This window comes from Numida meleagris, chromosome 4, assembly GCF_002078875.1.
Source record: "Numida meleagris isolate 19003 breed g44 Domestic line chromosome 4, NumMel1.0, whole genome shotgun sequence".
Classification (NCBI taxonomy): domain Eukaryota; kingdom Metazoa; phylum Chordata; class Aves; order Galliformes; family Numididae; genus Numida; species Numida meleagris.
In genome coordinates, this window is record NC_034412.1 from 7992217 (window position 1) to 8011548 (window position 19332).

Sequence of the window (19332 nt, forward strand, 5' to 3'; positions counted from 1 at the left end):
CGGGCCCGCCTACTCCGCCGGGTGGGGCGCTGTGATTGGCTCTCAGCGGGCGGAAGTGGCTCCGCTTCGCCCTGAGTGGCGGCGGCTTGGCGGGAAGCTGTTGGGGGGTGTGCGCGCGTTGCGATGCGCTCGGCTTAACGGCTGCGCTGGGTTGAGGGGGGCAGCCGCAGCTATGCAGGCCTTCCTCAAAGGCCCGTCTTCCATCAGCACCAAGCCTCCCGCCGCCAAGGAGAGGGGCGCGGCGGGGAGCAGCGGGGAAGGCAAGAGGCTCAAACCCGTCCCCTGGGTGGAGAAATAGTAAGGGCCTGCTGGGCTGGGGGGCTGGGGGAGGGTCACCGCTGTAGGTGTCTCCGCTGGGAGACAGTTGTGCTTCCAGGAAGAAGCGCGGGCGGTGTTTACCACAGGCACGGCCAGATGGCTTCCTGAGAAGTTAGGTCACCGCGGTAAGGCGGGCCGGAGGCGTCTGGCGGAGTTCCTGTTGGGATTTTGGCCTCGGCTCCGAGATTTACTGTAGCTCTTCGGTATCGATGTCATCAGGAAGGGAAATGTCGTTTCTCTCAATTCCCATCCCTGCCGAAACTGTTAGGTAATCAACTGCGTTTCATGTCTTTCTGTTTAGTCGCCCCAAGAACGTGGATGAAGTCGCCTTCCAGGATGAAGTTGTTGCTGTGCTGAAAAAGTCCTTGGAAGGCGCTGATGTGAGTGCCACGGGAACGTCTGCTTGAGCGTAGAAGCTTGTAGCCAGTGGTGGGGAAAGCTTCCCTTGTCCAGCTTGGCTATGGCCGTTTTTCCAGACTAGCAAAGTGACATCCAGCAGCATGTGGTGAGCAGTGCAGGATCTCAGGTGTTTCCAGCTCTCCAAGCACGGCGAAGTTGTCAGCTCTGGAAAATCTTCACTTGTAAACTTCCTGTTAATAATTTCAGCACTGGAGGAGCTTTTGTTTTCTAGATGCTGTTACTCAGCTGATACTTCTGGTATTTATGTTGAAGAGTAGACGGGAAACTTTTCATAGAAAAACTTGAATTGCCAGTTAATCAGTTCTAGTGATTTACTAGTGCTTCTATGAAACTATTAAACTTCTATTTATTTATTGATTTACTCATCCCTCCTCCCCAAGTCTGGAAAATCCCTTCCTTACATACATGCTGAGACTTCTTTAGCTCCATGTTTCACCTAGAAGGAGCGTTCTTGTGCTCCAGGAAATGTTTCTGTTTTCATGGACCACTAATGCTAGCTGAACTGGTTGGCAAGAATGTTCCAAAAAGAACAGTTGTGATATGGATATCTGTTCACTGAGAGCTATAAAAACCATGCCATGCTTTTCAGGGAGTTATGGAGGAAGCCCTTTACTTGTAGTGTACTCTGATGTGCAATATGTATCTATAGTCTTTGGTATTTGGAACTTCTACATTGAAACAATTTATTCTTGTTTTGATTAGCTTGAGACTATTTATTTCTGAAAATATTCATTTAATCAGAACACGCAAAAGCCGAAGTATTCTGTATTTGAGTACGGGGGGCTAAAATGGCACCGGTATGACAGAACTGGGAAAGACTCATGTAATTTATTTAGTTCATGTCTCCAGATTCAATTTATTTTGAGAACATGGTTGTGACCTTGCTGTGTAATATTGCATCCTTAGAAATCTAGGTCTCAACAGCAATGCTGCTGTATTTTAATATCTGTGTAGTTCTAGAAATTAGTGAGGAACTGTTAATGGCTGAAAAGAACTGAGCTCTGCCACCTATTCTGTCTGGACGCATCAGTCTTGCAGTGTTGCTTAGGTGATGGGTTGTCAAGTTCTATTTTGAGCAACAGCTATTTAAAACCCTTCGCTTTTGGATCAGCCATGTATCTCAGATTGTGAGCCTTGTGCACTTGCCTCCTGACTTTTTGCCTCCTGAGTTGAAAAAGGCAAATCATAACTCCTCTGTGTGGTGGTTACAGGCTTTGTATTTTACCAAAGCTACCCAAGCTCAGCGAGCTATCTGAGAACAAAATAGTGCGGGTTGTTCGAGTATTTGATGCTTTCAAAATTTAGATGTTTTTGTTTGTTCTTGAAAGGACTCATTCTGTCAAAAAGGCAAAAGTGTAATTTAAACTCTGAAGTGGCTGACTCTTGTTTCAGGAGTTCTTACTGAGTTTGGATATCTGATGGGATCAAAGAAACAGCTGTGACAATGCGCTAAGCTTGTGTCATGTGCTTTATTTAAACCTTACTGTTGCAAATGGAAAGCTAGTCCTATGTTGAATTGCTTTTAAGTATTTGTGGGCCTTGGTTTTGGAGCTGCTAAATAGGGCAGGATTTCTAAAGCCACAGTATATCTCAATCTAAAATAGCAAGCATCTCTCTTCTTATAAATTGGAAAGATCAGAGGCCAGGTGGTTTTGAGCTGGAGCAATTGATTTCTGCCTGCCAGGACTGCTTATTTTGTTGTTGCTTTTTTCAAAGAAACTGACATATGTGATGGTATTCTTCAATTTTCAATTACTAGATTCAGTTTTACTGACTGAGAACCCAGAGAATTAGGAGTAGGATTATAATTCAGGTTTACATCCTTACTTGTAGCAAAACTTCTAGGCAAATGCTTGAGGCTTCTACTGTTTGTGGTAATTCCCACGAGCGGGCGGTGCCTGCAGGTATCCTGCTTTCCCCAGCAAGGCTGGAGAAATGGTTAAGCAGCTCAGGTTACACTCTGTTAAAATTAGTGCCACGGAGTTGCCTGAAGGATGAGGCTGTGCTTGCTGACAAAGCGGTGTAAAGACTGGTGATAACCTCAGTGAGAAATCAGCATAAGAGGGGCTGAGACCAAAGAAGTAGTTACAGCGTGGATTTAATGAATTTGGAAACGTAGATTGTTGTTAAAGCTTTTAACCTGCTAATGCTTGGTTTGAGAATTGGGGCGCGAATCAGCACAGAGGCATGAAATCATGAATCTTGACAACACAACTCCACAAAATGTCTGCTTGTACAGCGTGATGACTAACATGGCTGTTGGTGAATTTTCCGTTGTCATTTAGTAAGCATTTCTTCTCCATGGAGATTTCTAAAACTATGTAGGGAGACAATAATGTTGTGGTTTTTAATCAATTGTGAAAAACCTTGTGTTTTGGATTGAATACTGTTTACTTTTTATTAACCACGGAACTGAGCAACAAATGATTGGCACAAAGAGCAGGCAAAATTCAAAATGTGTTTATTTACAATAAAATAAATTCTGCCATCCATACTTTTCAGCACACACACAGTTGTGTTTATTCTTTGTCTTAACTTAGTTTTTAAAAGTGAATACTTGTTGCCTAAGTGATCTGTCTATATTTTGTTTTCTGATTGTGGACCATGTACCCCTGCATTTCACTGCTCTTCAGATGTCTTTGGTTTTGCTGTTCTGATTCTGTCTGCACTGCTTGCTTAAAATTCTCTAACTTCAGCTGAATCTTTAGAAATAGAACACAAGCCAAAAATAAATCAGACAGAGAGGTTTGTATTTTTGCTGTTCTGAGAATGTAGATCTGGAACATCTTCTACTGTCAAAAGCAGTTGTTTTAAAATGCGACCTGATCACTTATAAGAAGGACTACTTGAAATAGTAGTGCAGAAATGTATCACTCCAGTGCTGCTTGATTTCATCCAAAATTAAGTCATGGCTAACTTACTGAAATTTGGGTTTTGCCGGCTTTGTTCTCTCCATGTTGTTGTTGCTCTGATACATCTATGGGGATCAGTGATATTTGCTATCCTGTTTTCCCAAGCAGCTCAATTTCTCATAAAATAAGTCCTCCATTCCTTTAGTAACATCTTCCAGGTAGGATTCATCATCTCTGAGAATGACCTGAACTGTCTGTGTCTTTCCAGACAATGTCTTGTTGCCCCCATGTTAGTATTAGTAACTGTCCATTCCTATCACAGTGCGCTTCCTAAGACCTCTGTGTTACCGTGGTGAGGAATACAGGAACAGTCCTGTGACTGACAAACAAACTAGGTCAGCTTTTATTTAATTTCCAGCTTGTGAATTCCGGACATCCAGCAGACATTTAGTTGTAGTGAAGTTTTATGAGCTGTGCTCCTAGATATTATCCTATAAATATTATTGTGGTCATCCCTGTGCATCTTCCCGCGTCAGTGTGCTTTTTTAGCGCATTCCTGTTTCTCATGCTAACGTTATTAGTGAAAATATTTGAAAGATCTGTAAACCTAATCTCTTTGAGAAATGACACAGGTTTCCTCCTTTGAGAAATCTTTGGATTATTTGGATTACTTGCCAGTGCTATGCGTTCCAGCCAGTTTTTGCAAGCATATGTGTGATGTTGCCACCAAATAGCTTGTTTATGCAGCTTTAAAAAGAGCAACTGTTTATCCTCCTTTACAGCACTACCTGCAAAGGCCTAAAAGTGAAAGGCTTTGTATTATTTAGCAAGAGAAGGAGATAATTTCTGTTAGGTGCTCAAATTCTCAGTAGATTTTCCTGTTTTGTTTTTGTTTGCATATTTCTGTTTTTTTAAATGCTGCCTTGCCGTTCCAGCTTCCCAATCTGTTGTTCTATGGCCCGCCTGGAACTGGAAAGACTTCCACTATTTTAGCAGCTGCTAGAGAACTCTTTGGGTAAGCTGGAATTGGGTTGCATTGGTATAAGCAACTATCATGTGTCTTCTAATCGTGTGCCTGTGGTCACTGCCTGTTCTTATGATGCTTCTGGAAACTTTCTGATGTATTCTTACTCAAGAATGGTTTCATGTTCTACTTCAGCTCTAACGTCAGATATCTTTCTTGTTTGACCCTGATAACTCATTGATTACTGTTACCAGCGTGGACCAACAGTACTTCTAACAGCCATGGTAACCCTGCATACCTTTAACTATGTGGTCATTAGCAGAAAAGAGTACAAAAGGAAGTGGTTTGCATGTGCCTTGCTGAACTTAGTAAAACAATTCCAATTTTCAGAGTTTATTCAATAAGTTGTTGGCTAAAAGTGTGTCTTCCTTGAGGCTCTTCACAAAATGCCTGTCTTAATCTGTCTGTTATGTGCCATTGAGTTATGGCAGGAAATAACACTGGGATTCGGACCAAAATGTAGCATGTTATCGCTCTTGTGAACTCTGTGTACTTTCACTCAGAGAATTGCGACGTGTTTTAAGTAGTGCATTTTCGAGTAGCATTTTCAGACTGATCAGTAAGCAAAAAAAAAAAAAAAGGACAAGAAAGTGGCTTGTTGGCATGATCAAATCTGATGCTGATTATGGTATCTTTTTCCCCTCTTGTCTTTAATGTTTGAGAGGGTGAGTTCTAGACAACTCTGCATTGTGTGGTCATCTGAATTACCAGAATTAAGTAAAACTGAATACAGTGGATTTTTATTTTAAATCAGAGGTGCAGCTGCATGGTAGTGCTGCTAAATTCTACCTCTATTATATTTTCTAGATAGTTACTGTTCTGGTAGCATTGCAATGGCACACCACCCCCAGTGACTGTATCTGGAGATGTAACTGTTTCTTCCACACTGCTCACATCGCATAAGTAGGACACACAATCCAGTGCTCTGTGCTTATCGAGACAGCTTCCTATTTCTTATTCCTGGGTAACTGCTGTAATGTTACGCTTCATTGTTTTTTGCAGTCTGGGAGTCAATTTTAAAAATACCTAATTGAAATCTGTACCTAACATTTAATGATCTCGACTTAATTGTGTTTTACCAAAGAATGTTATTCAGTAACGCTAGCAGAAATAATATCTGCAGTTAAAAAAGGCCGGAAGGATTGTTGGTCTACTTTGTAACATACCATTACAAGCATTCCCAGCTAACTTGCTGCAATAAAAATTTTACAGGCCTGAATTATTCCGACAAAGAGTCCTCGAGTTAAACGCCTCTGATGAGCGTGGAATACAGGTGATCCGGGAAAAAGTGAAGGCTTTTGCTCAGCTCACTGCATCTGGAAGCCGAGCAGAGTAAGTGCTGAATCTGGGCTGGCTCTCTTTGATGGACTTTCTTGCTTAGAACAAAGTACGTGATCGTTTTTATTCAGGTGAATTTCATAATTCTAACACTGCTCTGAAATCAGCGCTGCAATGCGTGCAGTACTTTGGCTAAGCTTTGGCTTGATGTAATTTCACGTAAAATATGACTTAGCATTTGCGCTGATATTTTAACTTGACCGCATGTCTCCTGCTAACAGATTTCTTATCTTTCAGTGGTAAAGTTTGTCCTCCTTTTAAGATTGTAATCCTGGATGAAGCAGACTCTATGACCTCAGCAGCCCAGGCAGCCTTAAGACGCACAATGGAAAAAGAATCTAAAACAACACGTTTTTGCCTTATTTGTAACTACATCAGCAGGTATGTAAGGAATTAGTTGCTTATTTGGACTTGTTACTCTTCTTCCTATTCAGTACTTCATTTTTTTTTTTTTAATTTTGCTTAGGTTTCAACTTTTTTTTACAGCGTTACAGTTTGTTACTGTTGTTTGCCTCCATAGCTTCATCTGTATGAATGTGACCATGTAATCATTTGGCAAGCATTTTTCTTTTTCAGAATAATTGAACCTTTAACATCTCGGTGCTCCAAATTCCGTTTCAAACCCTTGTCAGACAAAATCCAGCAACAGAGGCTATTGGATGTTTCTGAGAAGGAAAATGTGAAAATCACTAGTGAGGTGACTACTGAGTAATTCTATTGTTTCATCCAGTGCATAACTGCATTGCAGTGCAAGGACCTGAGTCAGCATAGTTTTCCAGACTTCTCTATTGTACTAACCACATAGAAAATAATTTGAATGTTATTCTCCTTACACAGGTGGGGATTGAATTTCAAAGTTTCCTTAAAATCAAACAAATGTCTACCAGAGTAAATTGGAGAAAAACTGTTGGGATTTTTGCTCTATACTCTATAGAGTATAGCTTACATAAGTTCATACTGAATACCCATACTTCATTCTGAAATTGCCAGCATGCATTTCCAGGGCTTACAACTCTGTATAATTTATAATGTACCCAGTGCTTATACCTTCTGGATTACACTTGCAGCTACTCAAGGTTGTTAATCGACACGAAATTTTAAGGCTGACAAACACAAGTAGTGACAAAATAAATGTTCTGTTAGATAATGTTTGTTCATTTCTATTGTTCCAATCTGGTACTTCAGTTCTATCTCAACCTCTTTGTACATGGTGAAGTGCTAGGTGTAATTCACTTCACTGTATCTCGCTTTGCCCCTTCTGAATGCATTGCTTCACAAAAGCTGTGTGAGTGATACAAGTTGCCACGGTTAAAATTCAAATACAAGTGTGGGTAAAACAGTGGATCATCACACAATTGTGCACTGCTGTACCGAGTCTCATTTCAGTTATGAGACAAGGAACTGGAGAGGTTTGGTGACACACTTGTAGCATAAAATCCCAGTTGTGAGGTCTTCTCTCTGCATTAGGTCTGTAGTAGCATTTATATTTGCAGAAGTTGCACTGGGACTTGTGTATTGAGGCTGTCTGTGACCATCTGCTTCAGGCATTGCCTGATGTTCTAAAATAGATTTGCTGAGAAAGTCTACTGCGTTTTAATTAACAGTGAAAATGTAACTTGGCATTTTCTCATGTGATCTTTCAGGCAGTATCTTACCTTGTTAAAGTGTCAGATGGGGACTTAAGGAAAGCAATTACTTACCTTCAAAGTGCCACTCGCTTGATGGGTGGGAAAGAGATCACAGAGAAGACAGTCACTGAAATTGCTGGGGTAAGCTTTGCTTTACAGCTTCTCCTGTAGTAAGTCTGGAAAGTGTTTGTGTGTTAAGTATACTTGCTATCTCTATCTGCCTTTGGTCAAAATTTGATTTAAAAAATGGTTTTCTATCTATTAGCTTCCCTGGTAGGGTACTGATACAAAGTCCCTCAGGATTTTAAGGACTGCCTGGTTCTATATACTTATTACAATGCAAGTTAATAGCAACTTATTCTGTAACTAAAGGAAAACTGTAAAACATTTGAACTTGAGTTGAAGTATTCTGTGAATGCAGAATGTATTGCCTTGTGTGGGACAGTAGACTAGAATGTCTTTCTGGTGCATATATTTTAGTCTGTGTAGGTATGTATGTATCCCTGGATGGTTTAGAAACCAAGGAGGAATGTCTTTCAGTAGCAGCTTGCTTTCAACTTGATGTCCACAGCAACAGTGTCTCTTTAAGCACCTGTGCAGATTGGCTTTTTACTGAAACAGCTGTGATTTCATCCAGAATGATATAGATAACATTGACAGGGAGAGCAGAATTCTGAGAGAAAATAAGTTCCAAAAAACTGATGTGAAAGTGTTTCTATAGCAACACAACACCCCCAAAGCAAGAAATTTAAGATTAGGACTTGAAAAACTGAAAAGTAAATAGGCTTTAATGATGGACACAATTCCCTTGAAGGTGCCACTGTAATGACTAATTGTGAGGGATGAGAGGTCTTCTCTTGGATGGAATGGAAACAGGCAATTGCTACTGTGCATGTTTCATAGAACAGTTGGGGCTTTTCTTTTAAATTTTCAGTGAGCTGTTCAGTTTTGTGCATCTAGCTGTATGAAAAGAGCTGGATTTCACTTACAGGTAAACATAAGTCATAATTTCTAAGAAGCCTTTTTAGCCTTCTAAGAATGATTAGGCTTCTTAGAAGGAAAACAAATAGTAATAATAATAGGAAGGAGAAGCATAAAATTCCATTTGACAGTTTTCTGAATAATACTTAGTTAAACAAAAGGAACACAACTTTACGTCTCCATAAAGACTTTCAAGTTTTTGCTCATACATAACTTTTGTGATGGTGGGGTGATCTTAGGGCAGAAGATGAATAAAGGAGCTTTGAAAGCAGACATTCAGCTGACAGAAATGATGATGTGTAGAGGGGAGAATGTCACCAGTGCTTCCCTGCTCTGAGATAAATAATGGCATCTGTCAACTTTTCTCTTCCAGTTTATTGACTGATCTTGTTCATCTGGCTATTTTTTAAAATATTGTTCCTATTGCATCACTGGAGAGAAAACTAATTTGCTGGGTTCCTTCAGTGCAGTATGGTACAGAAAGCATTGCCTGTTAACAGGGTCTTCCACTTAGTGTCCCAAGTAAATGATTGTGTATTTTGATTTGTAAAATGGCTTTGACAATTCACTATCATTATATAGTTCTCATATTAATATCACCAATATAGAACAAATATTAAAGCCTAGCTCTCAGTCATTTAAAAAAAAATTATCTAGTCTGTCTTAGAAACTTGAGTGTGGTTTGTGTAGAGGAATGAAACAGCCTGCTTTGTGAACAGTTCACATTTGCTACTGTAAACATCTTTCCTAAGTGCACCACGTTGAAAGTAACTTCTTGAAATGTAACTTCTTGTTGCAGGTCATCCCCAAGGAAACAATAGATGGATTGCTGTCTGCCTGCTCCAGTGGTTCATTTGAGAAACTGGAAACAGCGGCCAAGGTAGAGTCCCTTAGTGCTGCAGCCTGAATGTCTTTCTAGGTCGCTGCCCTGTGACTCCATTGCTGTGGCACCACGGCTGAGAACCATGTGGCATCAGATCAGTTAGGAGGTGCATCTCAAGAAGCATGTCTTTCACCTGGTAGTATGCTGATCTTGCCCTTCTGAGGAAGAGTTGTGAAAGCTGCAAAATGAGACGTAATTGTCTTTCTCCTGAGCTAAACTGATGGCATGTGGAGCTGTTAGGTAAGATTAGGCACAGTAGGAATTTATAGTGAGACGCTTAGCTCAGAGCTTTAGAATTGCATCTTCAGTGGACAGGGCTGGTCTCTGAACCAGTCACCTACTTAGCAACGCAGAAGCTGTGTTAGATGAGAAGTGGCTGAATAAAGCTGTAATAAGCCTTTGGTCTTAAAATAATTCATGTTAATCTTACAGTACAGTAAGTTTGTCTTACCAACTGCAGTGACTTAAAATAGATCTTGTTGGAGAAGGCACAAGCTGCAGGTTTATGGAGGTGGATTTATTTTCTTCAATACAAAGAAAAGTTCTACTCTGAAGAATGTGAAGTTCCTAATGTCACGAGTTTAAATGAAGTTTAGGCAGTCTGGAACTGGATCTTGAATCAAGGAGGAATCCCTGATGTAGCTGAGCGTACTGTTCCGTTCCCTGCTACAGTGGGGGTTTTGCTTCAGTATTAGCACTTGGTAAACAAAAGCATGCAGTCAAATTCTGTCATTTATAAAGCATGGTACTCTATATTTTGTACTAGATTGCACTAACTTTTCTATTTTCCTAAACTTCTGTCTGCTTAAATGGCTTAATGGATACTCTTCTCAATATTTACTGCAATGTGGCACTACTAGTTTAGGCTTTTTTTAGTTATCTTCAGTTGCCATGGTTTTTATTTTATTTTAAAAAGTTCTGGCCTTACAGTTCTCTGCATGTCTGAGGTTAGTCACTACCAGATGAAGAAAATAAATCGAAGTTGGCTGCGCTTCAAAGTGTGAAGGCTGTGAAACTCTGTCACGTGGTGCTATGGATGTTGAGCTCTCCTAATTTTAGAGTGAGTTTGGACAGGTTCCTCAGAGGTTGCACAGAACATGTCTAGCTAACGAAACCCTTGAGATGTAAATTGTCTGAAGCTGGGAGGATATTTAGGCAGACACCACAATGTGCCTGCTGTGCTCTTTCCTAGGTGCTCACTTTGGGTCACTGTGAGGCAGGATGCTGGACTACATGTGAACTGCTGACTTGTCCTGCACAACATTTAAATTCCACAATAGCTTCCAGTACAGTCTTCTGGTTCAAATGATTTTTCAGATTGGTTTTCCATTTTCCTGTGTTCTACTGCTTAATTAATTTTCTTCTACCCTTACACAGAATCTCATAAATGAAGGGTATGCTGTTGCTCAGCTTGTAAACCAGCTTCATGATCTTGTTGTTGAGGGCGAAGATTTCAGTGACAAGCAGAAGTCGATCATAGTTGAGAAACTTGCAGTAAGTTTGTAGGTTTTTTTTTTCCCCTAAAAAGTTATTAGTCTACAGTGGTTAATTTCACCTTGTTCATCTCCAGAAAAGTAATTAGTTCTGATTTATAGTTCTCAGTATTTCTTGGTGTAACACACATTTTTGTTCTGAGAAGTTTCATGAGAAGGAATTGAAATGTGGTTAAAAGAAATGAGTTACTAGCCATATTCTCTTGCTCTAATGGTGGGTGTATTTTCTCAATATGAATTGGGAGGGGAAGTTAAGATTCTACAGTTCCTACTTCGCATAGGCTTAAAGTCCAAGTTTGTCTTGCTCCTTGGGCTGGTTGTGTTCCAGTGTGTAGAAAGCAGCAGCCTTTTTTGAAAATGGAGACTTGTGAAACCTTGACCAAAAAGCAGCTGTGGTGATCTTGCTGAATTCAGTGTAGGCAGGTAGCACAGGTTACCACCAGCAGTTAGTTGCAGTGCCAATGGTGCATTTCCATTCAAATTTATCAACTGTGAGGTCACGGCCTCCTTGAGAACACGGAGGCTGGGGAGCAGTTTTTCCTGGTGTGGTCTGATGGGGATGTGATGTGTGACTGCTGGAGTAGTTGGAGCCAATCAAGTAACCAGCTGCCAGCTTTATTCTCCCTTGTAGTATGAGGCAGCTCTCTGAATTTAACTTGTGATGGGTTTTAACTTCTCCTTTCTGTTTGCAGGAAGTAGACAAATGCTTGGCAGATGGGGCTGATGAATACTTGCAGCTGATAAGTCTGTGTGCCCTTGTGATGCAGCAGCTGACACGGAACACCTAACTCCTCCATCAGTTGTTTTGGGGATGGTTGTGAGACCTGCCTACTTTTGTATTGTTGCTTACAATAAAGTAACTGCTCAGCAGTGGGAAGTGCTCATGGTTTGAATTAAAAGAAGCACAAGAGTGACCTGTTGGCTTATTGGAGCCTGTCATGCTAGGCTTTGAAAATACAACTCAGCAAAGAACCAGCCCTTGGCTATGGGAAGGGGGGTTCATGCAGCAGCCTTAAGGGAGGGAGCATCTCCTCCCAGAGCCTCAGCATGAAATGCAGCAGAAAACACTTTCCCTTAAATGGACTGTGACTTCAGTGTGGTGAGAAAAAAAAAAGGGAAGGTGAAGAATAGCTATGTCTCATTTTACTTAGTGAATTTTAAAGGCTGTTAACATCTGCTGTCACCTTAAATCCATGCTTTCTTTTGCAGTGCAACAGCTAACAGCAGTTTTTACAAATTCAATGGCCCTGTACTCTGCTTACCTGAGAAGGCAGTATGAGAAATAAAGCCTGAGCTCTCACAGTAAGCATAAGCTTAGAAGTGATCTAGCTACTCACCCTCCCCTGTTAACAAGGCCTCACCAACTGAAAAAAAAGAGACTTACAATGTAAGTGAATATAGAAGTATTTTATTGAACATTCAAACTTCATTAAGACATGTGCAATATGGCAAATTTTACTGGGTTTAACCCTAACTAAGACAATAGTATGATTGCTTGCTTGCTGGGGCTTAGCAACAGGGTCCAGATCACACTTAACCACTAATTAAATACTTTATTGAATAAATACATATCAAACAAAAATGCATTTTAATGCTCTTATAAAAGTTTTGAGATTTTGAAAGGCCTTTCCAATTCAATCTGAAGGGTAAGTACATACAATAAAGGAAGGTAGGCTAGTTTAACATAATTGGCTGACTTTATACAGCACTTATATCTTTTAGTCCATAAGTAAATTATTAAATGATAAAGAACATCTAATACAACCACTTCTATGGAACTAGGAAATAAATTTCTAATAAAGAAAAAATTTACAGACCCCATGACTTTCCACCCAACCCCAACAGTCTAACCCTAATGTGGATAAAGCCAATGGCTTTCCCCACGAGAGCTCACGACAAAAAGTCGCTTCGCTTATCAAAAATCTGTATTTCTGATCCGTTATGAGCATTGAGACAAGATTCAATATATCCCCAAAGAAAGAAGCACGATGCAAGTGAATCGCCTATTCAGCAACAGCGAGCACTGCATTCAAACCATCTCCTCTCCAGGGATTAAATGAGATCAGCCACATTCATTGGCATCTCCTCCACTGTAGTATTGTAGAATGTCTCAATATCACGCAGAATCCTCTTGTCCTCTTCAGTGACAAAGTTTATAGCCACACCCTTCCTGCCAAAACGACCTCCTCGGCCAATTCTGCACAGAACAGAAAACACATTTACGCACAAGTTAACTACTCCATCCACTTAAAATACTTAAACAATGAAAGGTCCACTCATAATTAACTGCTGTTTTTTTGTATCTGCCAGGGGCCAGTTTATGCCGTTTTTACAGGACTAGCTGCTGACCAACGTCACCTCTGGTTAAGAAAAACTAGCAGTTAGTGCCAACAGTACAGAAGAAGTGTCCATCCTACGGAGAGTAGCGGAGCAGAAAAGGTTACGCTTTTGGCTGCAAAGTAAGACCTTCATTGAATGGTTGGTACTGCAGTATGATGTGCTAGCTCCTCCTCCCTCCCCTCTTTGAGGAACTGAAAACCCAAACCACATGCATCCAATCTCGAGCACGTGGGGCACAGAAAGATAAGCTATCTTTCAAAAATCAGAACTTCCTACGTTCATCCAAAACCATGGAGCAGCACGCTATTTTAATTCAACATTCAGTTTCCAGTGGGAAAACTTAGGGTTTTTGTAAAAACCAAGCTGTAAGCTCACTTTTCTAGGAGTCTGAGTCTGTTAGAATCAGTTACAATTTAGTTACGCCCACCATCAGTTCTGCCTTCCTGCAGACTGCCCAATACAGCACCTCATCAACGAGGGCTACACACAGAAATGGCTCACAGAACTTAGTGAATAATCAGGACAAAAGAAATATATAAATACCGACTCGCTCTTTATTCAAACTGTGCCGCTTACGAATCCACGTCCTAAATTACGTCAGCGCCGTTTCTGAGCACCATCTTGTGTCATCAACTGCTGCTATCGACTCCTGTATTTTTTTACATCAAGTAATAAAGCACAGTTTACTTAATTTAGGGACAGTCACTGAAGCAGTTAAACTAAACCTAGGGAAACAAAACTCAAGTTGCTACCAGAAGACACACACCACAGAGGAAAGAAAACCACTGTAGGAGCCACCAAGAGCAAACAAGGCACACAGAACATGAACACAATTAGACCTCCAAGAGAGAAGGCAGATTTAAACCACTAGTTTGCTAACATTAATGTCTAGTGACTGAGCAGCAGCAGTAGAGCAAGTGAGGATTAGCTAGGACCTAGGATCCAGCTAACAGCCTTGCTGTCAAGATGCTATGCCAATAATGGCTGTCATCTCATCTGCTACAACCTAAAACAGAGGCAGTTCAGCAGCTGGCACTTCCCCCACATCTCAGCAATGCATGGATCAGCCAAGGCTGAACTCAGTATATATCTAAGTTTTCCCACTGCTTTTTAAAAACTGACTTAAGAGTTCTGCTCCTCCCTCATCTCAGGACTGTCTGTGCAAATCAGGGCTTTTTTCAAGCATAAAAAAAGCCAACTTGTTTACTTCCTGCTAGTTATTTTTTTTTTGCTTTGTTAGCAGTTACATGTATGCATGGATGGTTAACACTCATTAACGACAGAAGACTAACACACAGAGCAGGTGAGGTTCTGTGCCAAGTTCTGTACAGAGCATGGCATTCAGTGTAGTGTGCCAACTAGGGGACAGAGCAAACTAACCTGTGAATGTAGTTTTCACGATTGGTCGGCAGGTCATAATTTATAACCAAAGAAACTTGCTGCACATCAATGCCACGAGCCTGGAAAACAATACAGGACCTTTAACGCGAGTCACAATCTTTAGATTACATCATTTCTCACTTTCTTTTGTTGACTACATTGTTAGTGATGAACTACAACTGTGTAGCCCATAGTGGAGCATAGTCTTTTCTCTTCCAAGAAGCTCCAGTAGTTCAGGCTACAAGAACCTTCACTCAATTATGAAGCTTTTGGCATCACATTGAAACAAGAACACATTCTCTGTGAGGTAATACTCACCAGCAAGTCAGTCGTGATCAAGACACGGCTTGATCCTGATCTAAACTCTCTCATGATAACATCCCGCTCCTTCTGGTCCATGTCACCATGCTGCAGTTAAGAACATCAGAATTACTATGGTTCCAGTACTCCAGACTGGAATCCCTTCAGAAATAAAGCAATGTATGAAACCCAGCGTCCCTACCTGCTGTGGGAACTAAGCAGGTAGGGATAGAAGGAAACATTTTTCTTTAAGCAGGGGGAACGATAATACAGCACTGCACAGCTATATCATAACTTATCCTGCTTTTATTAGGATTTCTTTTCAGTATGTACCTGACATTGCAGAAGTTGTGCAGAAAGAACAATTCTTACCAGAGCTGAGACTGTGAAGTCCCTGGCATGCATTTTTTCTGTAAGCCAGTCCACTTTTCTCCTTGTATTCAGAAAGATAACGGCCTGAGTAATGGTCAGTGTCTCATACAAATCGCAGAGAGTATCCAACTTCCACTCCTGAACACAGCACAAGTAACAGGAATTAAAACTCTAAAGCCACGATCAGTGAACCACACCCTACTGTGCACTTATAGTCAATATGACCTGGAAAACTGCAACAATACATGAACTTCCTTTCTGCAGCAATTGTTGCACCAGATCTTCAGACACAGGACAACGGACATTAAGAAAGAGGTCCACCCTAGTCATTTTCAATCCAGTGCATCATTTTTCTTCTTCTTGCGTGTACTCTGCTAGCATTATTACAGAAACCAAAGCTCAGCCTCAGCTTCTGTAATTTTAGCACAGTGCTTTAACAAGAAGGTAATGTTTGTTTCTGAACTCTTCCAACCAGAAGTGTAACTGATACCAACCTCTCTTTCAACATTAATGTAGAATTGCTTGATACCCTCCAGAGTCAGTTCTTCCTTCTTCACTAGAATACGTATGGGCTCTCTCATGAACTTTTTGGTCACTTCCAACACATCCATTGGCATTGTAGCTGATAGCAGCACAACCTGGAAAGCGTTACTGTGTTAGCACACATGTAAGGCATTACGTTGCTTCTGCTCTGTCACTCTGATCAGGAAAACTGAAACCATTTACAACATCAGGGACCATGTTGCCATGTTTACGTCACAGCACAAATCTGACCTCCTATGAGGTCATGGCAGACAGGACAGCAATGGAGCAGCTGTCAGCCACACCTGTAACCAAACCTGCACCCATCAATTCGATGACAGAACAAAATTTGTACCTGAATGTTTGTGCTTAATTTTTGAAAGATCTCATAGATTTGATCCTTAAATCCTCGGCTCAACATTTCATCAGCTTCATCCAGAACAAACATTTTGATCCATTTAGGTGCTATAAAAAAAAAAAAAGGATTACTTTGTGCAGTTTCAGGAACGTACGATACTTCATTAACTGGTATTACTGAGTTCTCACTAAGAGAAAATTAAACTCATACTTACAAAGGTAGCGTCTGTTCAACATATCGAACACACGCCCCGGAGTTCCAACCACAATGTGCGGAGCTTCAGCCTGAAGTTTCTGCATTTCATTGCGAACATTTGTGCCACCAATGCAAGCATGGCATGTTGCTCCCATGTAATCTCCAAGGGCCAGAATTACCTTCTGAATCTAAAAAGAAAACCCTTCTGTGAGTAGCAGGCACTGGTACAATCAGCCCTACATCACTGCTGCTTATGGACTGAAAATGATTATGTGGCTCTACTGACTATAGAGAAGACTCGCCTCTCATTCTACCCAACTGCTCATTATTTAGGTCTTCATTGTAAAGTCAGGACATTTCTGAAGTCAGTTTTTCACCCTTACAGTTTTAACTACCTAAAGGTGATTCCCAAGTATCTGTTAAGATGAAAAGCAAGGCCTCAAAAACAAACTGAGCTGTTAAAATCTGCATGAAAAGCACTTGCAGGAAGCTGTTAGTGATGCGCCCTGCTATATATGCCAGGCTTTAAAAGAAGTCATCTCAGCAACATCTTCAGACTAAAAAATAAAAGACTGACCCTTCAGTCAGAGGTTCTTGCTCCTCTAATCTACTTTTTCCTCAAGAGCTCTTCTCTGCCTCATCTAATACATTTAGCTTTCCCTTCAAGAACAATCTCCACTACAGCACTGGCATCTTGGTATATACTAGTTTTAAAAGCAGAGCAAATTGTACACAATTGATTTTCTACTCTATTTTGAGCTCTGGTCTCACCATTTTAACCTTAAAAAGCCAGCATTACTGATTTACGTTAATGATAAGAATTACATATCCTTTAAGCTCTATTCAAGCACTTCACTTACTAAAACAGAACATCAAGCCCTGAGGGTGGACATGCAACGTAACATCAAGGCAAGAAAACATCACAATATTACAGATACAATGAAGGGACCACATGCGCACTGCAGTTTTCATGTTGCACAACTGCACGCAAGTTTAAACACTTTCAAAAAAGCCCATTTTGTTTCCACTCAGAACACCGTACTTCAATTTTTTTTTTTTTGCTGAAGATGCTCCCTCAGAACTGTGTGCAGCAGAGCAGCTGGTTCCTGCACCCTGCCCAGCACACCCTCTACATGCAGCACAACTCTTGAAGCAGGCAGAGAACTTGGGGGATAGAAGCCAGTTCATTTCCCCCGTTACTCAACACAAAAAAGGTTCTGAATGGATATAAGTTACAGCCCCTTAAATCTGTTTATTGTCTCACAGTTGTGAAACCTGAAACCTATGCAACACACAAGCAGCTTTTTTCTTTTAGCTACACTATCAATACCTGTTGAGCCAGTTCTCTGGTAGGGGCCAATACTAGTGCTTGGGTCTCCTTGAGATCAATCTCCAACTGCTGCAGGATGGAAATAGCAAATGTGGCTGTCTTGCCAGTACCTGACTGAGCTTGAGCAATCACATCATACCCTAAAAAAAGTAGGATACACGTTTACTGTTCCCACACGGGTCATTCACGTTTAGTTTTATTTCATTCCCTTTGAAATAAGTGATCAGCATTACAAGTTCTCTCCATTTCAGGTCAGCCCCGAAAGATGGTGTACCATCACATCACTTGTTCCACAGAGATTAAAAACATGTATAAATACAGATATAAACGAGTTAAGAAGTGAATACGTTTTCTTAATTAATATGTTACTATCGATGGTAAATGAATCACTTGCCTACCTTTGATACATGGAATAATAGCTCTCTGCTGAATAGCCGAAGGCTTTTCAAAACCATAAGCATAAATGCCCCTTAGAAGGGATTCTTTTAAATTCATATCATCAAAATTGTCGACAATCTCATTCCAATTGCTCTGCAATAAAGGAAAAAAAAAACCCCTGAGTCACTCCATCCGCCGCCCAGCTCCCCCCGTCCGGGACCAGGCGGGAGCGTGCCGCTCACCTCAATGACACCATCGGGCTCCATTCCCTCGGGGCCGCCATGGTCTCTGCGGGAGAAGAACACCAGCGTTAGCGACGTGCCCGTGACAGATCGGCCCAGCAGGTGCTCTGGTACCGTGCCAGCCGGCCGCCCCGACGCGATGCCCAAAGCCTCGGCCCATCCGACAAACGCCTCGCGGCCCCCGCCCGCCCCCCTCCCCGGGGCACCTGCTGGAGGCGGCGGGGAAATGGCGGCCGCTGCGCAGTGCGAGCTCCGCCGCAGAGCCGGGCGTCAACGCGGGGGGGAGGGGGGCGGGGGGAGCGGGAGCCGCGGGCCGCGCTGCGCTTCCCCCACCCGTCCGCGTCAGCAAGTCTCGCGAGAGCTCCACCCCTGGGATTGCGCAAATCGGGCACCGCGGGCGGCGAGGGAGGAAGGCGCCGGCACAGCGCCCCGAGGCCGCGCCTCAGCCCCGCGGAGGGAAATGGTCTCGCCCTCCGCCGGGCCCCTAAAGCCGCGGCGAACGCCGAAAAGGGGAGAAGGTGGTGGAAAAAAAATAATAGAAATATAAATACCCGCAATGAAAGTACTAATCTGTTTCATCGCGCAGCGAGCGCACAGGGTCGGATGAGAACTAGAAACAGCCGTTCTAGGAGGTGGGGGGGCTGCTAAGGGAATCAGCAGGAAGAACGAGAACTCCGAGGGAAAGAACTCAATCCCGGCTGAAGGGCGACGCGGTGGGGACGCGGGATGGAAACGTCTGGAAGCGGGAGGGGCCGGGCAGCGCGTTCCGCCCGCATTCCTCCCGCACCGCCGCCTCCCCCTCGCACCGCCTCACGGAGAAGGGGCTCGGGGCCTCCGCACCGCGCCGTACCTGCTATAATCCGCGGAGCCGCCTGACATGTTCCGACCACCAGCTCTGTCCTCAACTGAAAAGGCAAAGCTTCCGCGGCGGCCGCCTTATATATCCGCCCGCTGCCGGACTCGTTTCGCTCCGCTCTG

General features: G+C 42.2%; 2 protein-coding genes across 2 annotated transcripts; one reads left to right on the forward strand and one right to left on the reverse strand.

Annotated features, from left to right (window-relative positions):
* RFC4 (replication factor C subunit 4) lies at positions 54–11851 on the forward strand. The gene is made up of 10 exons (XM_021394665.1): positions 54–297; positions 620–698; positions 4526–4605; positions 5827–5946; positions 6190–6333; positions 6529–6649; positions 7596–7721; positions 9361–9441; positions 10822–10938; positions 11630–11851. Exons 1-10 carry the CDS (start codon positions 173–175, stop codon positions 11723–11725), a joined length of 1089 nt encoding a protein of 362 aa, XP_021250340.1. The 5' UTR covers positions 54–172; the 3' UTR covers positions 11726–11851.
* Positions 12471–19327, reverse strand: EIF4A2 (eukaryotic translation initiation factor 4A2). Its single transcript, XM_021394666.1, has 11 exons — positions 19205–19327; positions 18355–18400; positions 18133–18265; positions 17735–17874; positions 16424–16592; positions 16207–16316; positions 15824–15967; positions 15330–15467; positions 14976–15065; positions 14658–14737; positions 12471–13134 (listed from the first exon to the last, which is right to left on the reverse strand). Exons 1-11 carry the CDS (start codon positions 19231–19233, stop codon positions 12990–12992), a joined length of 1224 nt encoding a protein of 407 aa, XP_021250341.1. The 5' UTR covers positions 19234–19327; the 3' UTR covers positions 12471–12989.